The 27,020-nt window shown below is 37.9% G+C and overlaps 2 protein-coding genes across 3 annotated transcripts in view; one reads left to right on the forward strand and one right to left on the reverse strand.

Annotated features, from left to right (window-relative positions):
- Nucleotides 1–12,395, reverse strand: part of IMMP1L (inner mitochondrial membrane peptidase subunit 1) — a 76,517-nt gene extending 64,122 nt beyond the window's left edge. The window contains exon 1 of one of the 2 annotated variants that reach the window (XM_055142559.1): nucleotides 12,293–12,395. The gene's annotated coding sequence lies outside the window, so the exon portion shown is untranslated. The remainder of the gene's footprint in view (nucleotides 1–12,292) is intronic. The other variant, XM_055142560.1, reaches the window with a different exon arrangement.
- A 149-nt stretch (nucleotides 12,396–12,544) lies between these two features.
- ELP4 (elongator acetyltransferase complex subunit 4) overlaps nucleotides 12,545–27,020 on the forward strand; it is a 202,147-nt gene continuing 187,671 nt past the window's right edge. The window contains exons 1-2 of the mRNA XM_004607869.3: nucleotides 12,545–12,781; nucleotides 19,628–19,663. Coding sequence (XP_004607926.2) covers nucleotides 12,559–12,781; nucleotides 19,628–19,663 — 259 coding nt within the window. The 5' untranslated portion in view covers nucleotides 12,545–12,558. The remainder of the gene's footprint in view (nucleotides 12,782–19,627; nucleotides 19,664–27,020) is intronic.

Genomic DNA, 27,020 nt, shown 5'->3' on the forward strand with positions numbered 1-27,020 from the left:
CACACAAAAAGAAAACCATAGTTCTATATTCTCAATGCACACGGATCCAAAGATCCTCAGCAAATCTCAGCAAATCAAAGCCAACAATATATCAAAGAGATAACATTCCAAGACCAAGTAGAACTTAACCCAAAGGTGCAAGGATGGTTTGATACAAGTCATTCAAAAAATAAATCATATCAAACTGAGGGAAAAATTAAAATATTATGATCATATCAATAGAGAAGACATTTTATAAAACCAAACATCCATTCATAATTTAAAAAATTAAATACTGCTTTGAGGGTTCAAAGAAATTTCCTCAACATAAAACCATTTACCAAAAGCTCACAGCAAACACCATACTCAAAGTGAAAAACTGAAAGCCTTCCCTCTAAGACTAGGCACAAGATAGTCCACCACTATTATTTAATATAGTATTGAAGTCCTTGACATAGTGACTAGGCAAAAAAAGAGATATTAAGAGGGGCTGGAGCAATAGCACAGTGGGTAGGGAGTTTGCCTTGTACGCGGCCAACCCTGGTTCAATTCCCAGCATCCCATATGGTCCCCTAAGCACTGCCACTGGTAATTCCTGAGTGCAGAGCCAGGAGTTACCCCTGTGCATTTTGGGGTGTGACCCCCCCAAAAAAGCAAAAAAGAGATATTAAGGGCCTCCAGATCAGCAGAGAAGTCAAACTCTCACTATTTGCATATAACATGTAACTATACTTAGAAAAATCCAACCAGACCAAAAAAAAAAAAAAGACATAGATCAAACACTGTTGAAATTTATATGAGGCTAACCCCTTTTTTCCAAACAGGCAAAGTAATCCAAGAAAAAAGGAAGATGGGAGGCTTTTCTCTCCAACTTCAAACTATACTATAAAGCTGTAGTAATGAAAAAAGTATGGTGTATGGTTCATTATAGGATTAACCATATAATCTAGCAATTCCATTCCTAAATAAATATACCAAAAACAGGAACTTAACTAAGTAGTTTTGTGATACTGTGATACTTAACATTCCATGTTCAATGACATATTCACAATAGTCAAAAGATAAAAATGACTCAAATGTTTATTAATGCATGAATTAATAAACAAGGGAATATTACATACTATAAAAAAGCAGTGAGGTTTGAGAGTTGGAGAAAGTTTAGGTATTAAAATGCTTGCCTTGTATGCAGCTGACCTGGGTTTGATCCCTGGCACCACTTATGGCCCCCAACAAAACATTTTTTAAAGAAAGATGGGTCCAAGGCCTTGAAACACAGCTACATGAGTTAGAGAATCAACTGAGCTACTGAAGATGCTGTAAAGTAAACATGCTCCAATGCTCATTAAGAAAAAATGTCGGGCCGAAGCAGATAGCACAGCGGGCAGGGCTGACCTGGGTTCAATCCCCGGCATCACATATGGTCCCCCGAGCACCATCAGGAGTAATTCCTGAGTGCAGAGCCAGGAATAACCCCTGAGCATCGACGGGTGTGATCCAAAAAGCAAAAAAAAAAAAAAAAAAAAAAAAAGAAAAGAAAAATGTCATCATAAATGAGAATAATTTACTAATTTCATGTGAATCCATTTAGGAACTATATTAAAAACATGATGACTAGCCTTTTTAATTATTAATCTTAGAAACCAGCAGATAACAAAATTATTTTCAAATATTCACTTTAGCAAATAATAGAATTATAATACAAATGAACTTTGTCTTTTTTAACATTTCATTTGGAGAATGAAAAAAATATAAATAATATTTAATATGAGCTATAATTAAATTTTCTTTGCTGTGAACAAACATACATGTGTAATTTCCCTTTCACATGAGTAAGACAGATCTCCTGAAGTGTATTTAATCATTTAATCACTAAACTCCTTATGACAACCTACTACCCCTCTCTCAAGATGCTTCAAATCACATTCTCTCACAACTCTGATCACTTTGAATATATGCCCATTTCACGAAGGAAAATATGCTTTAATTTTGTGCTAATAATCCCCACCAAGTAGCTAAACAAAGCTCTCTATACCTATACAAGAGAATACACAGGCTAGGGGTGGAGCGATAGCACAGCAGCAGGGCATCTGCCTTGCATGCAGTCAACCCGGGTTCGATTCCTCCGCCCATCTCGGACAGCCCAGCAAGCTACCTAGAGTATCTCGCCCGCATGGCAAGCTCCCCATGGTGTATTTGATATGCCAAAAGCAGTAAGGAGTCTCACAATGGAGACATTACTGGTGCTCGCTCGAGCAAATGGATGAGCAACGGGATGACAGTGGTAGTGACACAAGTTGAGTTTAGGATAAGATATAAATCGTGGATAAAATCAATGATTTTGCCATTAGCTCAGTTTAGCTCAGCTATGAATCCTAGTTCCACCACTGATGGTATCAGGTATCGTGGTGGTTAAATTTATGTATCAACATTGCTACAATATCAGGTGTGATATATCTGGCAAAACAATACTGAGTTTCCTTCCTAATGTGGTTTTCATCAATCCTATGGAAGCTTACAAAGAAATAAAGAAAAGGCTGGCCCTCAAGCCAGTAAAATCATCAACATACTAGAAAAAAACAACACTGAAAAAATTTTAAGAGACAGAACATGTAAAGTTACAGTAATATTCTCTCAAACAAAATAGATGGACAAAGAAAATCTAGCACAGCACTGGGACAATGATGCAATTCTGTAAGGTTCCCACTTGTTTGTACTCTGGCTTACAAGCTTAGATTTTATTTTATACTTTTAAATAGTGAAAAGGAGGGGAGAAGTAACATTTTGTTAGACACCAAGTTATATTAAATCCAAATTTCAGTGTACACATATATAGAGGATGATTAATAGGAAGTGTTCATGTGTGTCTAGAATGTCATAGCTAAGAACTTATGGAAAGTCACATGAATAGCTATTTTTCTTTCTTTTTTTTAAATTTGTTTTTTTTTAGCCACACCCAGCATTACTCAGGGCTTATTCCTGTCTCTGCACTCAGGAATTATTCCTGGCAGTGCTTGGGGACTAAGTGGGATACTGGAGATAAACTTGGATCAGCTGAGTGAAAAGCAAGCCCTCTATCTGCTGCATTATCTCTCCAGCCCTAATGATCCTTATATGATTATCAGAAAAGGGTCCAGCTGATCTACTTGTCCACTCTGAAGCAAAGGACACCAATTAAGTCTGATGTGTCTAAAAGAACTCCCTAATCATATTGCTTCCATTTAGGGTAAAGTTTTGATGGGAAAGAAGAGAAAGAAAATCACAGTCCATTTACCCACAATATCCAAGTTGATCAGATATTAACATGAATGGAAAACCAAGAATCAGCCAACATTATTAGGAACATTATTACTAAGAAATCCACAAGAATTTAAAAAGAGGGCTAAGGGTGAGCTCAGTGACAGAGTGCCTACTTTCACGTGTGTAGCTACAAGCTTGACCCTTGGCAATGCCCCACACATACTACACATAATCTCAGTTGCACAACTGTTTGAGGTTTCCAGAACCACACAAATAGGAGATCTCTGGCACACTCCAACCAAGTGTGTGTGCTACCAGAAGAACTAAAGTAAGAGACCCTCAGCAAGCCACCGCAACTAAGGTGTGACCCTCATCACCACAACCAAGTGTGGGAGGACCTCAGTCAACTGTGCAAGCACAATCAGTGTGTCCAAGACCTTGTGACCAAACAAGAGTAATAAAGAGAAGGAATGGACTGCATAAAAAATAAAAACGAGGTCCTGTGATAAAATAACAGAAAAGGCAACTCTGGAGAAATTAAGGGGCATTAAGGGAGGAAACAAAAGGAAAAGAATTCTAGGTAATGTCTTTAGAGAAACTGGATACAATGCACTACTACAGTAAAATTAAAAGGACACAGAGTTTAAAAAAATTGTACAGGACTTGAGCTATGGTACAGAGATTAAGGCACTTCCTTGTGACTGCCACATTCTGACATCAGAAATGGTTCAAGAGTACTACCAAGAGTGACCTCTAAGCAGAGAGCTAGGAGTAAGCCCTGAGCTTTACTGGGTGTGGCCCAAAAACAAATAAACAAAAAAATAGAACTATCATTAAAAAAAAAAAGGAAACTGTAAATATAATGTTATTTATCATCACTTCCTCTCACATATACAATAATAAGAAAAGTTAGATTCAACGTTGAAATACATAGTAACAACTAAACTATACTATACTAACCTCCATGAAAGAACTGCAGGGAAAAAGTTACTTTCCCCCTTTCCAAACTACACACACACACACACAGAGAATGAAGTTAAACTTGATGGAAAAGAGGATTGGGAATGCAAGACAAAAGAAACAAACATATATACCTCTAAATATATCTTATCTCAAGAGCAAAAGTTGTCCAAATGGGGCCTATAAACCAAATTTAGTCAATTTCCCTTTTAGCAAATAAATTTTTACTGGAACACAGTCATGCTCACTGGTTTACATAATCTCTCTGATTGTATCGTGTTGCAATATGTAGTTATAACAAGAGCCATACAATCTGAAAAGCTTAAAATATCTACTATTTGGACAATTACAGAAAAACTTTGCCACATCTTAACCTGGAGCTATATTGTTCAATAGAAGAGCAACTATTCAATGAAGTATTTTAAGTTTATACAATTAAAATCAAATTGAAATTTCAGTTCCTTAGTCTCATCAGACATACTGCAATTAGTCAAAACCTCATGTGTTTAATGGATGTTGTACAGGATAGAACATTTAGGAAGATCTACTGGACAAAGCTCATCTGTAATCTACCATATTAGATTACTAGAACAGGATTTCAATTATTGCTGTAAAAATTGACACAGTCAATGGAAACAGACCCTGAGAGTCTGTCTATAGAACTGAATTTGCTAATTGGGGTGCTGAGGGTGAAGAGAAGGGACCTAGAGACAGAAGTATTCTTGTGGAGCAATGATGATACTCTGGTGGCAGGTATGATATTAGCAATATGGTACTCTCAAATTATTAATACTAACAGTATTATAAATCACAGCACCTATATTTTAAAATGACATAGAACAAAAATGCCTAGAAGTAAGAATAAAAATATTTCTTTACACCACTAAATCAGAAAATCAGTGGTGTAAAAAATGCTCTAACAAAAACCTCATTACATGAAAATACTACAAAAATAAGCTTTTTTAATTCTTCAAAGTTAAAGAGAAAAGATATTAATTGAAAGAAAATTCAAAGACAATAGCATTACAATTGAGATACTAAGTATCATCACAGACATGGAAAATATTATAAAAATTAATTAATGTATAAAGCATAAATAATGTCAATAATGTTGAAAATAATTTTAAATAGTTTTCTAAGAAAACATAATCCAAAAAGAATGATTACATAGAACTTGGAAAAAGTATATAATAGCTTCAATATAGTTCAAAATGTTTGCTAGATTTTTCACCTTGTGTTGCAAGAAACTTTAAAACCAATATATGTAGTATTATATACACCAATAAAGTCTATACATATCACAATCTGTATTTGTGTTCACCCACTATATCAACATACTGACATAGTTCTACACAAAGAAATGTGTAGATTTTTAAGAAAAGTCAGCAGATGTGATACTAAGAAGCTTCATAGAATGGTTTTAAACATCTGATCTTTCCCTCTTATTCCAAGGATTATGTATCAGTTAATAGCTATTGAATTTCCTATTTAGGCAATATAAAGATGAACTAGCGAAGAAAAGATATACCAATTCCGGGCCACTCTAGTTCCAGAATTTCTTTGTCTTTTATTACTAAAAATTCTGAAGATTTTAGTGCTTACCATTAAAAATAGCTTGTTTAGCACCCTTGAAACAATTTTAAAAAATGGTACAGGATTTAAGGTCCATTTTCTGTGTTCAGCCCATCTCAATTCAATGGTCCCCTGAGCACTGCTGCATTCAGCCCTGGAATTTTCCATTTACCACCATGTGTTACTCTGGAGGTCCCCAAGTGCCCCCAGAGTGGCCCAAGTAATAAATTTCTGGCACAACTGAACAGTACCACATTCTTCTGCCCTTAAACTGAAACATCAGCGTGGTTGGCTCAGAATCACCTAGAGAGACCCCTGGATCTCCTGAGTACTTCTTGGGAGATGTCTCCCCCAAAAAAAAAAAAAAGGCACCCTAAAAATCCAAGAGTCAAAGTTAAAATCAAATTATCAAATTAAAAAGTAAAAAAATATTCAGAAAAAAATTATGATGAAAACAAAATGTCAGGAAGCCTGGGATGAGTTTAGTGGCAGATCTGTGCTGAAAGTAGATAAAGGACCAAACATGATGGCCTCCCACTGTATGTATTGTAAACCATAACACCCATAACTAGAGAGAGACTAAGAGGAAAATTGTCTGCCATAAAGGCAGAGGAAGGGTTTGAAAGGGAGGGGTGGGAGGGAGGAATACCACCAAAAATGTATACTGGTGAAGGGACAGGTATTTGATCATTGTATAACTGAAACTTAAACATGAAAGTTTTGTAACTGTAGCTCAGGATTGTAGGATGACATTACTTTGTCCTCTCCCCCCTTGCCATGAGTAGCTTGTCCCGGTTTTTCCCGGAGTTTAGGCTTACCCCAGTCTCACCCATCAAGGTATTCCCAAATCTCTCCCATCCCTTTGTTTAGCTATAATCACTTCTCTATACTCTCTTCCCCAAAACTGTTAATCCATGGCTTTCCCTTAATCTGACTCTGGTAATTTTTAAGGTCAGACCTTCCTAGGACACTGAATAGTATTAACATTGCCTTTCTCCCTCTTTATGCCTTTTGAATAATTTACTTTAAAGCAATGTCTTTTTTGTATAGACACAAGAAGACAATATTATGTTTTTGTAACTTGGGGCTTAATTGACTTCGAATATTATTCCCTCCCGGGCATCTGCTTTCTCCACTTAAGCCTCAGTTGCCCTCAGTTCCTAGCACCCCAAAAGCAGGGTCCCAATGAGGGACAGGATGGATCCAGGGCAAGCGGTGAGTTATGTGCTACCCTGGCATCGAGATGGGCCTGGCCAAAGTGCTTAATTCTTAGCTGTAAGTTAAGAGCTTGATCATAGACAAATGCTGTCATGATCCAATAGTATTTATGAGACTAGGACCCTGCTAGGGATAGGAAAGACTAATCTGGCCTGAGCACTGTAGTCTGAGATCGAGATGACCCCTGGAGAGCAATTCTATAAGCTTTAATGCATTTCTTATTGTGTCCATACAAAATGATTAATATTATGAATTCTTATATGTTTGCTGGCTGAGGAGAGGAGAAACACACTCATGGACTCCACCCTTGGGTGGATCCTCCTGCTGAAAGGGAGTCAGTCCTAGGAGAAGCATCCCCTGAGGGAAAGGAACCTCAACCCTATTATTGATGGTGACCACACCTATGTGTACACCCCAGCCCCCTCATGCTGGGGAAATTTAACTAGGCTGTAAGAGTGGGTTGGGGGGCGAGATCCACAGATCGAGCCAGGAGAGAAGCAGAGAGAGAGAATGAAATAAACTGATAGAGCAACCAGTTTGGCCTTCTTCCTTTGGTCGCTTGCCCTTGATCGACAGCACACACAGCGGTTCCAGGGCGGTGAGACAGAGCCGCCTGGAGAGCCCACGAGTTCACACGCCGACCGTGTGCCTTAGTTTTTTACACAGGATGATTCAATAAAATAAATAAATTGTATCACTGTCATCCCGTTGTTTGTGGATTTACTGGACCGGGCACCAGTAACATCTCTATTACACTTAGCACTGAGATTTTAGCAGCCTCTCCTTACCCATCTTTCCCAACGACTGGAGGCTTTTTCAGGGTCAAGGGAATGAGACCTATCCTTACTGTTTTTGGCATATCAAATACATCATGAGTAGCTTGCCAGGCTCTGCCGTGCGGGCAGGATACTCTCGGTAGCTTGCTGGGCTCTCCGAGAGGTATGTATATATCTTTATTTTAAAATAAATATTTTTTTTTTAAAAAAAGAGTAGTGGCTTAGCTTAGAACACCTGCCTTGCAACTGTCAGGTCTTAGTTCAATGGCTGGGACTCCCGCATGTGTTGACCACAATCTTGTCATCTCAGTTCTTTCAGCCTGGCAGCTCTGCTGTTTGCCATCCCAGTTCCTGCAAGCAATTTCCAACCTAATCAGGTAGGAGAGAGCACCACAACAAAGAAGTGTAACCCTGGTGAGCTTCACAGAAAGATGTGTGCACACCATGGCCTGCAAGTGTTACCCCTGTTCAGTGACAGGAACCCTGATAAGCAGTACAACTAAAAAGGGCACTTACAAAACAGGCAAAATGAATTAGTGGTGTGAACATCATGACTGTGATTTCCTTTTGGTATTGATGTAGGCAGGTAGATAGGGAAAGGCCCTTGGCAATGAAACAGATTTAACAAAGTCTCTGGGAAGGAGAATCCTGAGACTGACCCACCCTGTGGATACAGAAAACAGACCTGATAAGACCTTCAGCAGATCCTGAGGAGGTTGGACCCCTCCCCATGAAGTTCCTTGAATTCTATCACCTCTCCCTTAATCTGATTAAAATGTGATCCAGCCTAAAGAAGACCCAGCCTCCCTGGTAACCTCCTTAGCAATGGACTTTTACCTGGGAAGAACCCCCCCACGTGGGGGCAGGTTGAAGAGACCCTATAAAAGACACCTTCAACAAAGGAAGTGGGCGCATATGCTGCCTGAGCACATTTGCTGCTTGTGCCCACGTGGCCGAGCACATGTGGTGCCCGAGCACATGTGTCGCCCGCATCTCCCCCCTTGAGATGTGTGCTTTCATGCTTTCGTGTCCAGGATGTGTGTAGAGCATCCTCCACCCTTAGAGAAGCCCGCATTTTCTCTTGAGCGCATTACTCCTACTGTTTTTTCTTTTCCACTTATCCCTTCCTCCTTCCCTCCAAAACCTCTAAATAAAATCTGTTACTTCACTGCTTGTCTACTCCTGAAATTCTTTTCCGCGAGTGAAGACAAGAACCCAATAACTCTGGGTTCCAGGTGGTAGAAGCGGCTGGGGAGAAAGTGACGTCTTTCTCCTCCCTGCTTTACGGAAGTCACCCGTGGGGCCCACCAACATTAGTATCATATTCAACAGGAAGCATATAGATTTTGAGGGATCCAGGAATTCACTTTGTGGAAGTATGAGACATGACCTTCGCATTCATTTATTCAATCATGCCAATGAAACAGCATCAGACTTTATAATGACTTGGTGATATGTTTTATAATTTACCTGCACAGACACAAGGGTAAAATGAACTACTGGTCTCTAAGAGGCCATTGAAAGAAAGATCAACAAAAAGGGTAACACTTGTGTCATGTGATGCTAGTTGTGTACCATGGCCTGATCAACATAAAATAGGTTGCAGCTATTTTTCAGCTGTACCTGATGACATCTCAAAATACTAACTTGATGAAAACCTTGTGAAAAAAGTCACATAATGTGGGTTCAAACTGAACCAGCTTTCTAAAACCCTCAAAGTGAGATTTTATAGAAATAATGGTTTTGTTTTCAAACCAAGTTCAGTATTTCTAAAATATTTTATTATTTTAGAGAATTTCTAGTGAAACAACAACATTGAAAGGAAGGTACAGAAATTACCCATACATTCCGGACCCCATCCAAATATAGCCTTCACAATAATCAACATGACTTGGAACAGCACATTTTTTTTTAACCAAGGATAAACCTTCATAGATTCATAAAGTTCATAGTTTATCTTAGGATAGACTTTTGTAATTATATGTTCTACAGGGTTAGAAGGAAGTATAATGAGACACATACCCATCATTATAAAATCATACAGACTATTTTCACTAAAATTCTCTCCTCTTTTTCTCCACCCATTCTAGTAATCACCAATCTTTTTAGTGTCTCCACAGTTTTGCCTTCTACAGATAATATCCTTGGAATCAGCACATAAACTTTGCAAATTGGCTTCTTTCACTTAGAAATTTGCATTTAATGTTCTTCCATGTCTTTTCTTGGCTCGATAGCTCTTTTCGCTTTAGCACTGTCTGAATTTTTAGCAACACTGTCTGAAAACACCAGGCTATTTAACCATTTTCCTACTGAAGGACACCTTGAACTATAAACACCAATGTGAACGATTTACAGGGATGAATTTTTCACTCCTTTGGCTAAACGACAGAAGGTTCCTGTTGGTTCCTGTTGCAAGCCACCCTTACCAGGATTTTATGGTGTTGGTGTTCCTGACACTGGATCTTCTAATAAGTATATGATGCAGCACATACATTCTAGCCAGGAGGAAGAGGTGTTAGAGCACAGAACCTATTTCATTTCAGAAATTTAAACAATTTCATTTTAGACTCTCTTCTTTCAGAAGACCACCAACCAAGACTTTAACTATTCTATTCTGCTGTTCCTAAGCCACACCCAGCAGCTCTCAGGGTTTAGTTTTGGTCCTTGCTGGGCTCTCACAGGACCATTTGTGGTACCTAGGATCGAACCTGGGTAGGCTGCAAGCAAGGTAAGCGCCCTACCTATGTAAGATGAGGCTATATATCTCTCCAGGCACTCCTCATACTCTATTTTCTACCACCCACAGAGCTGGTCAAGGCAGAAAACAGTCATCTTAAGATTTTTCTGTCAACTTCCTTGATGATAACAATTGTATTCCTAATTCAATCCCTTCTATTTACCTCAATCACACAGTCAATCCACCTTTTTTTCTCACACATGCTAACACAAAATGTCATAAAATATGACCATCAGAACTTTGACTAACTTCTACAGTCTCCACTTCCCTAGCTTTCTGTCTAAAACATAAGAATTAGTAGCCCAGAAATAACAAAGTGGGCCTATTGAAGAAGCAGTCTTTTCAACTAGAATTTTCTTGTAGGACTTTACCACCCTTTATTACTCTGACCCTCTACAACTCCCCAGAAAGTCTTTACCATCACATATCCTTCAAAACTCAGGCTAATTCCTCCTCAGGGACATATCCTTTACCATCACATATCCTTCTAAACTCAACAACAACAGGGAAAAAAAAAGTTCCCTCCTCTAACCTGAGCATTTAGCACATTCCCTAGGATTTAGTATTCCCTAATAAACAATTGCTACTATTAATTAAATCACTAACAGCTCCACATCTAAGCATCCTTTCAACACTTGCTCTCCTCTATTTATTTAATAATTCACTCATTTTCACATTTTTATTCAATACACATACTGGAAATTCAAGTACTTGGGGTTATTTGGGATGAAAAGTTTCCATTTTTTGCAAAATTTTAAAAAAAAAAAAACGTTCCCCAAATTGGGAAGCCCACCACTATTAAACAATACTAATTTTTGCTTATCAAACAGAACCAAGCCAAAACGTTCTAACAGATCACTGAGTTTTGAAGACTTCAGTGGCAAGGATTTTAATGAATCCTGGATGTATTTTTCAAAGTATCACACAGATCATTTTCAAAATCAATAATAACTCAGCAGTGCAGGTATGATATGGGAGTCATCTTTAGTTTCGACACTTGTCAATCACGAATGAGTCTAAAACCAGTTACTAACCACCACCTCCAGCTCGGCATTGTAAAAATTTTAAAATACAAGGCACGACTCTAAATGACATGGGTTTTTTTTTTTTACACATACTAAATTCATACTCTAATAAGAAAGCTTTCAATTCAGAGTTCACAAAGCTTGAGAAAAAGAAAGGGCATACACACCTCATTCTTTTCAGGTAAGAGTGGGGAGAGAAACTTTTTTTTCTGTTATTTGCAGCTGCCTTAATACCAGACGACAATTAAATGTGTGAACAAGGTTGTCAGAGTAACACTTGTCATTCACACCACTTATGGAAGACACTCCAAGACTTCCAGAAACACTAATTAAAATTAACAAAAGCTTCTCCGGGGGAACATGTTAAAGAAGTAGCTTTTTGTCGTTTTCTGTTTGGACAGGGGAAAACGAAACTGTCTAAGAGCCCACGGGTTTGGGATCTAAAGTCTCCATCCAACTCTCCAACCACGGGTCCTAACGCGCTAACCCCAGACACCCAGAAAGCAACTCAGAAAGGTAAAGGTCAGAGTTTAGCACGTTCCTCGATGTCCCACAACCACTTCTAAAAGACCTCAGGCGGAGGAGGAAGGCGAATTTTCCTCTCTGAAATAATAAAGAGGTGAGGGGAAAGGGGCACCGCCTGTCTTCCCTCTTGACTTTCCTGCGGAGACAGGTGCAAGGTTCCTGAGGTAACTTAAGCTTGATAAGGGCGTGCCACCACCCTCTCCTTTAGCCCCGCAGGAATGAAAGCGCCCACCCAGAGAAGACAGCCGAATGACAGTACCCACCTCGCGACCAAAGCACCCAGGACAACTCCCCCACGACACAGGTGGGCCTCTCTCACCTGGCCTCCGCACAAGTCCGCTCTCCTTACGTAGAGCGCACTTTTCAGCAATCCACTTTGCGATTGGTGGACTTGGAAAGGACACCTTAGTCCTATTGGCTGAGAGCGCCGCCAGGCGGGGCCAAGGGGGCGGGGGCTTGGGACTGGCTCTGACAGGCCCGCGGCTTTAGTTCCCAGAGTTCCTATTGGGTCAACACCATCAGTGCCAAGATGGCGGCAGTGGAGACCTGCGGCGCCGGCACCGGGACTGCGGGTTCCGTTTCGGCGACAGCCAGCAAGAGCAACGTGACCAGTTTCCAGAGGAAAGGTCCTCGAGCTGGCGGCGCCGACAGTGGCGGCTCCCGACTGGTGTCCATCGCGGGCACGAGACCGTCGGTGCGGAATGGACAGCTGCTGGTATCAACCGGGCTCCCAGCCCTGGACCAGCTCTTAGGTCGGTTCAGAACTCCTGAGATCTGGGCTCAGCCTTGGGAAAACGTAGGGAGGGACCCTATCGGGGAGCCACCCTAACCCCAGCCCCACTCCCTCTCTGCCCCTGTGCTCTCCATCATCTCGAGGGTGGAAAGAAGCGTCCACGTTTGATGGAGATGGAAGGGCGGAAAGGTTGCATGAAGAACTGTAAACGCTGTGTATTAAACCTGCTTTTCATCTTGCCACTTTCTGCCCTCCCTTACATGCTTCCCCCCACCCCTCTCTAAAATGCGTCTTGCTGAAAGGAAAAACCATTCACGTTTAACATCTCGTTTAGTAGCCTTGATCCAGGATCCCCTCTTGGGTCTCTTGAGAACGGTCTGAACTAACCTACAAAACTTTGTATCACTGTCTGGTCTGAGGCGCGCTTATGAGAAACTGCTGCAATGAGTAACTTCCCTTCAGGCACCGCCAGGCTGGTTACATCCTTGATTCTGAATCTTTGCAACAAATCATATTGGCCTTAAAAGAACCGATGTTAGTTCCTGATCCCATGTAATGCAAGCCAATTGTTGATAATGACATACACATCCATATCTGCGTTAAATATTTGTGTATGTTCGTTGTTGTTTTGTTGTTGTTGTTGTTGTTGTTAACATTTGTACAGAGCACTTGCTCCCCAGAGTTACATTACAGGTGGTATGTTTAAAATTAATTCAGAGTGTCACAAATTTTCAGGCTTGTCGTGTACAATCTCTGGGATTTTTAATAAGAAGCCTGACTGTGCATGTTGTTAGTAGAACAGAGCGATTGTGTAAATAAAGCTTATATATAAGTTGATTTCTTCATTAAAACTGATTTATGTTTCTATTTCAAAGTTTTTTCAGAGACTGTGGTATGTGTCTGTTAACTCGTGTACACTTTCGTAAGTGGTTACCGATGCCATTCCTTGTATTTCACTTGACATTTTTTTTTTCGGTTGTTTTTTTTTTTAACCTGCAAGAGAAATTTTTCAGATATTCAGGTAGATTTAGTACAAGAAAAACTGACAAGACTAAAAATCTTTGAGAAGCAGGATATGGCTTCGGCCTCTCTTATCTCAGTCCTAACTGGATCCTGGGCGTTTCTACATAAATTTAAGTACTTTCACTTATTTCTGTCAAGTCTGTTCACTTCATAATTTTATGCTGCAATATAGAGAATTGATTCAGAACATCTAGTTAGCAAATATGTATCTCATTTATTTCTCCTTCTGAGCCATTGGTGACATCATCCTATATATGAATTTTAAGCTTGGATGTTGTTCCATCCTTTTTGTGCTTTAATTTAATGAGTGGGCTGGAGCGATAGCACAGCAGGTAGGGGCTGTTTGCCTTACACTTGGCAGATCCACGTTCGATTCCTCCATCCCTCTCAAAGAGCCCGCAAATTACTAAAAGTAACCCACCCAAATGGCAGAGCCTGGCAAGCTACTCGTGGTGTATTTGATATGCCAAAAACAGTAACAACAAGTCTAACAATGGAGACGTTACTGATGCCCGCTACAGCAAATTGATGAACAACTGAGACAGTGCTACAGTGCTACAACTAAATGGAGATATGTATCATCATCCACTGAATCTAACTATGAAACTCCTCCTGGAAATGGCTCACATATGACGGTGTATCTCAGAGTTCCTCATTATAGCAAAGTGTACCTAACACTTAACAAGAAAAAAACCTGGACAAGATATTATGAAACATGTAAATTGGAGATAGATACCTGAGCTCTGAAACATTCAGAAATTAAGAGTCAGAAGAAATTAAGAGTGAAAGAGTTCGAACTAATCTCTTGGTCCCAATTCAGGGCTTTGTACCTTGCTCCAATGTTAGATTTTTGAAACCTCTTATTAGATGGTTTTACTATTTTTCTAAACTGAGGCTAATGATTTATATATCCTATAGTGACCTGTAGGATCCACCAAACAGTAAACTAGAGCAACTTCCTCATATGTTAATACAAAGATATAAAATTAAACTGTAAATTTAGCTTGGTTTCCTTGTTTCTAAAAATATAGTATTCAATCTTTTTTAAATAAATGTGAATCTTCAGATTTTGGGGGATATATTTTGCTTGGTTTCCTTGTTTCTAAAAATATAGTATTCAATTTTTTTAAAATAAATGTGAATCTTCAGATTTTGGGGGATATATTTTGCTTGGTTTCCTTGTTTCTAAAAATATAGTATTCAATTTTTTTAAATAAATGTGAATCTTCAGATTTTGGGGGATATATTTTGCATCTATGCAGTTAAATATCAAAGGTCACAGGAGTTCGTTCCTACGTTTGGAATAATAAATTTAAATACAAATGTACTTAAATACAGAGTATCTTAGTTTCTAACTTTTTAATGGAATCTTAATATTTTTATTTTCTATTTTGTATTGCCCTGTGCAGTAAACCTCTTGCTGTTCCTTAAAGCACTAGTTGAAATTGAAACATTTGCCCACAATTGTTTACATATATTAGTGTATGGGAGTATAAACACATCAGATTATATTGTTACTCTAAAACAATATTGACTCAGTTTGTGTCATATTGTGACAAAATATAACAGTGGTAGGTGTTATAACATCATGATTTTTAAATTGATATGATTGTTGCCTAAATAAATTCTGTGATTACTATATAACTATTTATTGACCATTTATTTCTGCCACTCACCTCATGTACTTTTAGGCATAGATACAAGGTACATTTGAAAGACAACATGGAGGCTTAATGAATGTTAGTCATTTGATGATATATTTCTACTGTTTCTCTAAGACCTATCATAAATTTGAAGCCTATCTTTAAAACATGATATAATAATCAGTTTTTGTCTTTGACAATATAATTTTATTGTTAGAAATTGAGAAATATCTCCCTTGTTGACTACATTAAAAAATTTCAAGTTCTTACCTTTCCCAAAGCAGAGATCTGCCTTCCCAAGATATGTGCTTTGCAATGTATGGAAATAACACACCTACTAGAGAATGAAAGGGGCTTGTTTGGATAAATGTTTCATCTCTCTTACTATAAACATTTCCAAAATAATACATAAAAGATAAAAGGTGTGTCAGAATTTCTTTAGGATACAAGGTATAGGTTATTTTAGGATTTGATTGTCACTGGAGAAGGGGAATGATCCCCAGCCTCATCTTTCAAAAAGGTAAGTACCATTTTTGAAAGAAAGGTGTAGAAATAAAACCAAGAATTTAATGAGTAACATAGCAAGTATATTGATGAAGTCTCTTAGGAATGACTAAAGGGAAGAGGAGGCAACATACAAAACCATATTGCTCCTTGCTCTTTTATCATAGAAGTGAGATTGTTTACTTCTGTCATTACTCATCTATCAAACAATTTGGTGAACTACTGGGGGAAATATTTCTTTTGAACTAGGAACTATTTGTGTGAAATACTTCACCTTTTAAATTAAATCTACTAATGGTTTCCAAATTCAAATATAAAAGCTAGATTTCATTGAATATATTACTGTCAAGATATTCTATCACTGTTACTTACACCTTTTATTTCTTGGCAGGGAAAGGGTACAAATGTATTCAGGGCACTAGTATGAAATATAGCTGCAACTTCAGTACCTCATGTGATAATTAAAAATACCTTAAGTAAGGGTATTTGGGAGAGATATTAAGTATTGTGGCCCTAAAATCAAGTTAGAGGAACTTTGCTGTTCTGTGTCTTCATATATGTCTGTGTGTACTTGCCAAACCTTCATATACATATACCTTGATTTTATTTTATTTATTTTTTTATTTATTTTTTGCTTTTTGGGTCACACCCAAAAAGCACAGGGGTTGCACACCCTGCAATGCACAGGGGTTACTCCTGGTTCTACACTCAGGAATTACTCCTGGCGGTGTTCAGGGGACCATATGGGATGCTGGGATTTGAACCCGGGTTGGCCGTGTGCAAGGCAAAAATGCCCTACCCGCTGTGCTATCGCTCCAGCCCCGATATACCTTGATTTTAAAGTAGTTAATAAAGTGGCATTTTATTTCTCCATGACAAATCTTGAAAATGACCAATATTTACTAAAACCAATTTAAGTTTGAGTCTAGCGTATTTTTATTATTTTGTTTTTTATTTAAGAAATGAAAAAAGGTTTTTGGTTTGCTTCTGATTTATTGTGAGGTCTTCCCTGGTGTTGCTCAGGGTTTATTTCTGACTTAGGAATCACTCCTGGCTGTGCTCAGGATCATATTGGATGCCTGGGATTGAACTCAGTTCAGCCACATGCAAGGCATGTACCTTCCCACTATACGAACTACCTCTTCAGCCCTGAAGGCTTTTTTTCTAACAATAGTTCTGACAGGAATAAATTTATCTGACTCGCCGTTAAAATACCCCCATTCTGCATAGCACTCAAATTATAAAGATTAGAATTTTAAAATATGTGATACTTTAAAATTGTGAGTGGTATTACTAAATTACCAGGAACAGTATGATGTTCAAATTTTTTTTCAAAAAACTACCTTCTTAATCTAATTCATGTAATACTTTTTCGTGGTTATAGTGGGCTTCTTACCAATTATTACTACTATGGTGTCCCCACTTTAAGGAATAGTGATATTTTCTAATCAAAATGATTGTCAGAACACAAGAGATAGCTCTTATTAAGGATCTTCTAGACCAGACACCTGATAGATAACACTTCATTTGCTTGGGAAGCTATTCCTTGATCTGACCTTCCTGCTATAAATAATATTCTCAAAAAATCTTTCATTTTATTTCACTAGAGGTTTTATATATTAATTCCTAATTTTAGGTATATAAATGTAGATTCAATGGACATTAGAGAAAAATCTTCCTTTAAGAAATAGGTGCAGCTAACTTTTTTTTTTATAGTACTTGGATCAAAACTAAGTTCTAAAGAATTACTTATGTGTTTAAGTCCTTTATATGTATGTATATACAAACCTGGTAATACGTGTATTTTTGCATGAAATTGTAAAAAGGGATGTAAAGAATTGGAAAGTGTGACTTTTGAATGTTCAAAGGAGATTAAAAAGATAGTTGCAGGCCCAAAGAGATAGTAGAGCATGAGATAGTACAGCTTGCCTGCCACACCACTGACGGGTTCAATCCCCAACCCCATATGTGGTACCCTGAACACTAGAAGAAATCCCTGAGGACAGCCAGGAATAAGTCCTGAAAACCACTGAATGTGGCCCCAAAACCAAAAAATAAAAGGCTTGTTTTCGTCTGTATGTAACAAAAACTGCTCTTCATCCCAAAGAAAAGTTCCACTTTATTTATAGGTATTACCCTCATATATACATTTGTTTCTGTTCTTTTTTTTAGTTTGAGTGACAATTTGAAGTTATCCTATATTGTCTGGTATGATTTTAAATGATGGAAAAAAGAGAATATCTAAATATGAGATTTAAAATATACATATGTTTTTGATTCTAACCATTTAATTTTAACCATTTAATGTGGAAGGTTGTTTTTTCTAATTAGTTGGAAATTTGTAATATAGTCACCAACTGTTGAAAGTACTCTGTGTGCATATGTTACCAAATTTAAATTCTTTGAAACCTAAGTTACTTATGCTTAAGAGCTTTTCACATTCTTAAAAATTGCCCTCTAGTTTTAAGTAGGTTTTTTTTATTGCTTGTTTCAAATACATTTTATTTTTTCATAAACTTATGTATAATATTTGCTTGTTTGTTTCTGGGTCACACTCAACTCTGCTCAGGACTTATTCTGCCTTTGCACCCATGAATGACTCCTTGTGATTCTTGGGGAAACCATATGCGATTCTGGGGATTCAACCTAAGTCTGTTGCATACAAAGAAATCAGCTTACCTTCTAAACTTTTCCTCGGTCCCCTAATTTTTATTTATTTTATTTATTTTTACTTTTTGGGTCACACCCAGTGATGTTCAGGGATTACTTCTGACTCTGTACTCAGGAATTACTCCTGGCAGTGCTTGGGGGACTATATGGGATGCTGGGAATTGAACCTGGGTAGGCTGCGTGCAAGGCAAACACCCTTCTCACTATATTATGGCTCAGGCTAGGCCCCTTATTTTATATTTTAAGTGAATATGTTACAATATGAAACATTCATTACAAAAACTAATAGAAATGCTTTATAGATCATCAGTAAAACTTGATTTTTAAGACATGAATAACTTACATATTCATGATCATAATAAACTTTTTCAAATATTAAAAAGCATTTCAATTTAAGCTAAGTTAAACAAATTTAAATACTAGAAAACATCTGATAATACTGAAAATATTTTGTGATACACTTTGCAATAGCAAAAAAATTGTTCATTTTAAATTCTAAATATATTTAAAACATATCCAGACTTTGTGTATATTATTTACAATGAAAAAACAATGTTTTAACTACCAGTATTTTTCTCTAAGGCTTTTAAAATTTGAGAATAAACATTAAAGTAGAATTTGTTATAATAATTCCCCCAGCCCGATGTTGTACTTCTGTAGTATTATAAGTTACTGTGCACGTTTAGATTTCAGCTATTGAGTTAATATACTAGCAAATGCTAAACATAACCTTGTTGGAATGCTTAACTGCAGTTATGTTGACTGCTGCATGATCTATCACAGGAGAGAGGATAGTACAGTATATTATGAAAGTAATTGTAATGTGTAGTATGTAATTACATATAATATATAATTATTTCATAATAGCACCTTGAGTGAAGTATATTGCGAAGGTAATTAAAATGTTGTTTTCAACTGTAATTTTAAAGTTATCAAAGATTTGTCCTTGATAATGCCTAACTTTTATGAGAAAGATAATATGAAAAAGTAGATTAATTTTTTTCATGGTTTTGTTTCATTTCCAGGTGGAGGTTTAGCTGTTGGAACAGTTCTTCTAATTGGTTAGTATACCGCACACACACTTTGCTTTTGCTAATCACAAATTTTTTGTTGTGCATGATTATTTGATGGGTTTGCCTATTCTGAAATGCACTTAACTCTGAGTTAAAATAAATTAGGGAGGAATTGCCATACATTCTAATTTAAATTCATATGTTGATTTGAACTTGAAATAAAGCAGCCAAATATCTTTAAGTGTAGCATGATAATTTTAAAGTGTTCACAATGCATTATGTTCCAGCTTTTAAAAATGCATACTGCCCAGCCGGGGGCCCGTGCTCGGCTCTGGCCGGCCGGATTTTCGGCCCGGGTGCCCTTGCCTCTGCAGAGCCGGTGGATGTGGAACAAGCGGGAACCAGAGACAGCTTTAGGAATTGGGGTTCCAGCAAGTGCTTGCACTCATGTATGGAGACTGTGAACTAACTTTGGCTACATGCTGTTCCAGGAAGGGAAATGATTCATTTTCAAACCTAAATCTTCGCGGACTTAATTACTATAATACAGAAATTGTAAACTGCACGGCCGCTACTGCGGCCGCGCGACATTTTATCTCTTCATTCTTGTCAATGGAAAACTTATTATCAAATATTTCCCTGTTAATAGAGCTGTATTCTTAGGGGATAAATTCCAACAAAAATAGTGAGTCTGTTTTGAATCTCTAACAACAATAGTGAGTTATGTGTTGAAATCTGGAATGTAATCAAGGTAAAGAGAAAAGGAAGTGAAATTATCACTCACGTATGGGGTGGGTTGGGGGGTGAGGGGTGGGATGTATACTTTTTTTTGTTTGTTTCTTTGTTTTGTTTTTGCTTTTGTTTTTGTTTTTATTGGTGGTGGAATATGGGCACTGGTGAAGGGATGGGTGTTTGAGCATTGTGTAACTGAGATATAAGCCTGAGAACTTTGTAACTTTCCACTTGGTGATTCAATAAAATAAATTAAAAAAAAATAATTAAAAAAAACCAAAAAACCAAAATGATAAAAAAAAATAAAAATGCATACTGTTTTAGTCATTTAAGTCACTTTTAACATTTTTTAAACACCTCAGTACTTGGGCTGGGATTATTGCACTGATTAATTGAAGAGAATAATGTTCTAGTAAGTCGTTTGTATCTAACACAGATTTATGCCATTGCCTTATTGAAATATAACAGTGATAAGTCATATCTTTATCTTTAAAGCTTTATGTAACAGGTTTTATTTAAATACCTGTATATAAATCCTTTTGCCTGTCTTTAATTTAGATCATAGAAATGTGAAGTTGAAATAAGCTTAGAAATTATATAATCAAACCTCCCATCTAGTTTCAAATCACTTTTCTCTGATCTTTGACAATGATCGAACATAATTTTCAGTACAGATTTCCTAGTTTACGGTGTTTGCTGCTTCTCTAAACAGTGTGCTTTGCTTTGTCATTGAAAGACTAAGATTTATTAGAAAGCTTTTTTAAAAAAAAATTTATTTTTTTCTTTGCTTTTTGGGTCACACCGGCAATGCACAGGGGTTATTCCTGGCTCTTTACTCAGGAATTACCCCTGGCAGTGCTCAGGGGACCATATGGGATGCTGGGAATCGAACCTGGGTCGGCCACGTGCAAGGCAAACGCCCTACCTGCTGTACTATCACTCCAGCCCCTAGAAAGCTCTTTATATTACTAATGTTTAATCCAGACACCTGTAAGAGATGTATTGCTTTCGTTTTTATCTTCTCTAGTACTGCAAAAATACCCCTCTTTCGCATGACTCTTAGAATGTCTGAAAGTAACTGTTAAAAAAAAAATTTTTTTTTTAGAAAAGCATTTATAGCATTTAACAAAAACTTTCTATAGGTGGCTTCAAGCTACCATGACACTGGCACCTCCTCTAACAATTAAGTAATGACATTAATAATCACCTCAAAATTCTGCTGAAGAATTTTACTTTCATGATGATAGATTGCTTTGGGAGCTTACTCTTTCCTAGGAGCTTTGTAGTAGCCCAGTTGCACCAGAGCAATCATAGGAGACAGTCCAGCCTTGATTTTTGTATGTTCACTGGCCAATGTCCACAGTTTGTCAAGATTGATAGTTGAGCAGAAGCTTAAATGGTGATGCCCCACTCTCTCAGTGTAACATGGATGATATTCATCAAAGTTGTAGTGATGATGCCACCATTCCCTGACCGCCTGGGTGCTTGTGGTGTTTGCCAATACAGCTGTGTCTTGTTGCTCACGTGGCCCATGAGTTTCAGGGTTTTCCTCAGTCTGAATGACAATAAGGCTGGCAAGACAAAAAAAAGTTAAAAATAACTTTTATCATCTCAAATATTCACACAATTTGAAGGGATATTTGGGTGGGTGGGGGTGTTTGGAGCCACACCCTTTTATCTTCAGGGACTACTCCTGGCTTTGTGTTCAGGAATTACTCCAGTGATGCACAGAGGACTGTTTGTGATACCAGGGATTGAACTTGAGTTGGTCTTGTGCAAGTCAAGTGTTCTACTTGCTGTACTACCTCTCCAGCCCAACATTGTTTTATAATCTGATTTATTTGTTTTTTTATTTTTATTGTAGTATGGTTAACATGGTTACAATAGTACTAATGTTTATGGTTTTTATGTGCAAAGTTATTGCACCTTTTCTATCCCCAAAATTCCCAAGAACCACTACCTCTGTTGTAAAATCTCCTATTCTCTTGGTAAACTTCTGGTATGACATTGCCTCTTCAGCAGTATCTAGAACTGAATACAATTTTCCAAATTTGAAATGACTTATTGAGACTGTAAATTATGATCCTCTAAACAAAATTATAGATATAGAGTCACAAATAATGGTTAATTTTGGTTCGTTGACTTCTCCAAAGGTAGCAATGAAATATATTACATATTTTTTAAAATGTTCCCCAGAGATGATGAAAGTGCAAAATTGTGTTTATAGTTTGATATGTGAGCCAGTGAGATAGTACAGGAGTTATGGCACTTGGCTTGCACATAGCCAACTCCCAGTCAATCACATGAGCACCGTAAGGAGTGTTCCTTGAGTGTAGAGCCAGGATTAATTCATGAGCACAGCCAAGTTGGTCCAAAATCCACACCAAAGTCCCCAAACTAAAATAAGTAAAATTAAATGTGTACAGAAGCACTTGCCTAACAAGCTATCTGAAAAATTCAAAAGACATGCATAACAATCTTATTCCCTATGTATACAGCACAATTGAAGAATAAAAATAGTAATAGTGAATTCTAAATTGTGTATACTTTATTGTCATGTATTGTGCTAAATTGTGCTTTATGGTGTTTTTTTGTTTTTTCCACTTATTATAACAGCTTCAGAGCTGGAGAGAGAACACCAGGTAGGGCATTAGCTTTGCATGCAGCTGACCTGGCATCCTAGATGGTCTCCTAAGCACCGCTAGGAATAATTTAGCACAGAGCCAGGAGTAACTCCTGAGCATCACCGCATGTGGCCAGAAATAAAACAAAATAAAACAAAATAATAGCTTTATAAAGTGTAACATGTAATTCATATCACATTATCCCCCATTATATCCACATATAATGAGACTCAGAGGGTGAAATAATTTCTTTCTATCATACTTAGAAAACTAGCATCTGAATTCTGAGTTACTGGAAAGCCTGTGTTTTTCAATCAGTATGAATATTACGGCTCTGTAAAAAGTTATCATATACTATCAGCTTTTCTCTGTTCCACTCAGAAAGTTTTCTTTTTCAGGACCATAGCAATAATATAGTAGATAGGACTCTTGCCTCACACAAGACTGAGGTTTGATGCTTACCATTCTCATAATGGTCCCTCATGCCCCTCCAGGAGTGATCCCTGAGCACAGAACTAAAACCCCAAAAGCCCAAGAAACAACAACAAAAGTTTTGTCTTTTTTATTCGTTTTTTATTTGGGGGCCACACCAGGCTATTTTCGGGACTTATTCCTGACTCTGTGCCCAGGGATCATTCCTGTCAGGCTCAGGGAACCATCCGGGGTGCCAGGGACAGAACCTAGGTCAGCTGTATGCAAGGCAGGCACTTTACCCACTCGACTGTCTCTCTGGCCAAGAAAGTTTTGTTTTAAGCTAGATTTCCAGGTGGACACTATTTATTTTGCATAGCTGCAGCTTTTTACTACAAAAAATATATTTGGTTTTTGTTTTATTTGAAGATCACATCCAGTGGTGCTCAGGTGCCACTCGGGCGCAGTGCTCAGGGATTGTGCAGTTCTGTGGGGGGTCACACTTGGAATTCCCACAAGTAAAGCATGTGCACTAACCCTTTTAGCTATCTCCCTATAGTTTTTTATTCATCATGCCGTTTAATCATTTTGGTCTTGTGCTCAGTGATCATATCTGAACCTAACCATTAATTTACATGTGATTCTCGCTGCAAAAATCAGCCAAGTTTTTCTCAGTCACTTACTTTGATCATTGCAATGTAATTTTCTGGATATTTGCCTAGGATTAAATGCTGAAGTCTGTGACTATAGGCCACTTTTAATGAAATGTTAAGTAAATAATTTTATAAAATATTTGTGTCACTTATCAGTCTTTTAAATTATTTTAGAATTGTGCTGAAAAAAATTCAATTGTAATAATTCAGTGATTTGAATAAATACATATAATACAAAAGGGTATGTAGACATAATCTGTTGTCTTCTTAGTTCTCTACCTCCATATGCAGAGACAATGTTATCTCAAAATATTTTTGTGTAAATAATATGCATAGAAGCATTCAGCACCTTGGTTTTTCCTCTTAATACATCTTAGATATCATTCTAGAATTTGGAGAGATAGTACCGTGTGGTATTGCACTTGCTTGCATGCAGCTGATCCAAGTTTGATCCTCAGCACCCCATATGCTTCCCCAAAGCCCAACCATGAGTGATACCTCAGCCCACAGGCAGGAATAAGCCCGGAACTTTGCAGGGTCTGACCCATTTCCCCAACCCCTTACAAGAGATCAGTCTCTATGTATTGATTCTGTACATATATACCTCATTCTTCTTGATTATATAGGATTTTATTGTATGGATATCCCTTTATTTAAGTAGATCTCTATTGATGAATTTAAGTCTCTTTTTTTTCTCTTAACTAATAATGTCATCATACATAATCTTGTATTAAAATATACAAGCTTGGGACTGGAGCAATAGCACAGCTGGTAGGGCATTTGCCTTGCATCCTAGAATCCCATATGGTCCCCTGGGCACCACCAGAAGTAATTCCTGAGTGCATGAGCCAGGAGTAACCTCTGTGCATCGCTGGGTGTGACCCAAAAAGCAAAAATAAATAAATAAATAAAATATACAAGCCTTACATTAAAAAAAAAAATATCTGCAGAATAAGTTAGGAATATACTCCAGGTAGACATCGTAGTTAAATCACTGTTCCACATGGTGGTCAGTGACTGCTTATTTCTCACTGGCTGTTAGCCAGAGGCTGCCTCTCAATAGGCAACGCAGAAGTATCACTGTAGCACTCTCGTCCCATTGTTCATGGATTTGCTCGAGCGGGCACCAGTAACATCTCCATTCGTCCCTGTCGTGTGCTAGTGTAACCCAATGTCATCTGCTTGCCCCAGGAACTCGAAGTGAGACTTCTTGTTACTATTTTTGGCATATTGAACATGGCATAGGTAGCTTTCCGGTTATGTTGTGCAGGCGGGATACTCTCGGTAGCTTGCTGGACTCTCCGAGAGGGACAGAGGAATCGAACTCGGGTCAGTATTGTGCAAGACAAATACCCTACCCGCTGTGCTGTCACTCCAGCCCAACTCAGAAGTCAGTATCTTATTTCTCTAAAGTCATTAAGGAAGAATGATGCTTAGTAAGATATTACGGTCTTGTTCAGCAGAAATGGCATTCTGTCACCGTTGCCTTGTTCATTTGGTTAGAATCAAGTTCTGCCCAAATTTAAGGGAAAGGATTACTCAAACACTTAAAGAAAGCTAGAGGAAGGGATCATGGGAGAAACTATAGAATCAGCTGTGGTTTTCATAATTTAAATTTTTAATGATTTCCTCAAATACCTTGGAATCAGCTTAATTAAAGAAGTAAAGGACCTCTACAAAGAAAACTATAAAACGCTACTCCATGAAATAAAAGAGGACATGAGGAAATGGAAACATATCCCCTGCTCATGGATAGGGAGAATAAACATTGTCAAAATGGCAATACTCCCCAAAGCATTATACAGATATAACGCGATCCCTATAGGGATACCCATGGCATTCTTCAAAGAAGCGGAGCAAGCAATCCTGAAATTTATATGGAACAATAAACGCCCACGGATAGCTAAAACAATTTTTGGGAAAAAGATGATGGGAGGCATCATCCTCCCCAACCTTAAACTCTACTACAAAGCGGTAACAATTAAAACAGCATGGTACTGGAACAAAAGCAGAACTGCAGACCAATGGAACAGGGTGGAATATCCCCACACACAACCTCAAATGTATGATCATCTAATCTTTGATAAAGGAGCAAGAGATGTGAAGTGGAGCAAGGAAAGTCTCTTTAACAAATGGTGCTGGCACAACTGGACAACCACATGCAAAAAAATGGGTTTAGAACTCGACCTGACACCATGCACAAAAGTCAGATCAAAATGGATTAAAGACCTCAACATCAGACCACAAACCATAAGGTACATTGAAGACAAGGTAGGCAAAACCCTCCACAATATTGAAGATAAAGGTATCTTCAAATATGACACGGAACTAAGCAATCTAGTATAAACAGAGATCAACAAATGGGACTACATTAAACTAAAAAGCTTCTGCACCGCAAAAGATACAGTGACCAGAATACAAAGACTATCTACAGAATGGGAAAGGATATTTACACAATACCCATCAGATAAGGGGTTGATATCGATGGTATATAAAGCACTGGTTGAACTCTACAAGAAGAAAACATCCAACCCCATCAAAAAATGGGGCGAAGAAATGAACAGAAACTTTACCAAGGAAGAGATACGAATGGCCAAAAGGCACATGAAAAAGTGCTTTACATCACCAATCATCACAGAGATGCAGATCAAAACAACCATGAGATACCACCTCACACCACAGAGGCTAGCACACATCCAAAAGAACAAAAGCAACCACTGTTGGAGAGGATGTGGGGAGAAAGGGACCCTTATTCACTGCTGGTGGGAATGTCGGCTAGTTCAGCCCTTTTGGAAAACAATATGGACGAGTCTCAAAAAACTAGAGGTTGAGCTCCCATTTGACCCAGTAATACCACTGCTGGGAATATATCCCAGAAAAGCCAAAAAGTATAGTTGAAATGACAGCTCCACTTATATGTTCATCGCAGCACTGTTTACAATAGCCAGAATCTGGAAAAAACCCGAGTGCCCTAGAACAGATGAC

Source organism: Sorex araneus, chromosome 6 (assembly GCF_027595985.1).
Source record: "Sorex araneus isolate mSorAra2 chromosome 6, mSorAra2.pri, whole genome shotgun sequence".
Lineage (NCBI taxonomy): Eukaryota > Metazoa > Chordata > Mammalia > Eulipotyphla > Soricidae > Sorex > Sorex araneus.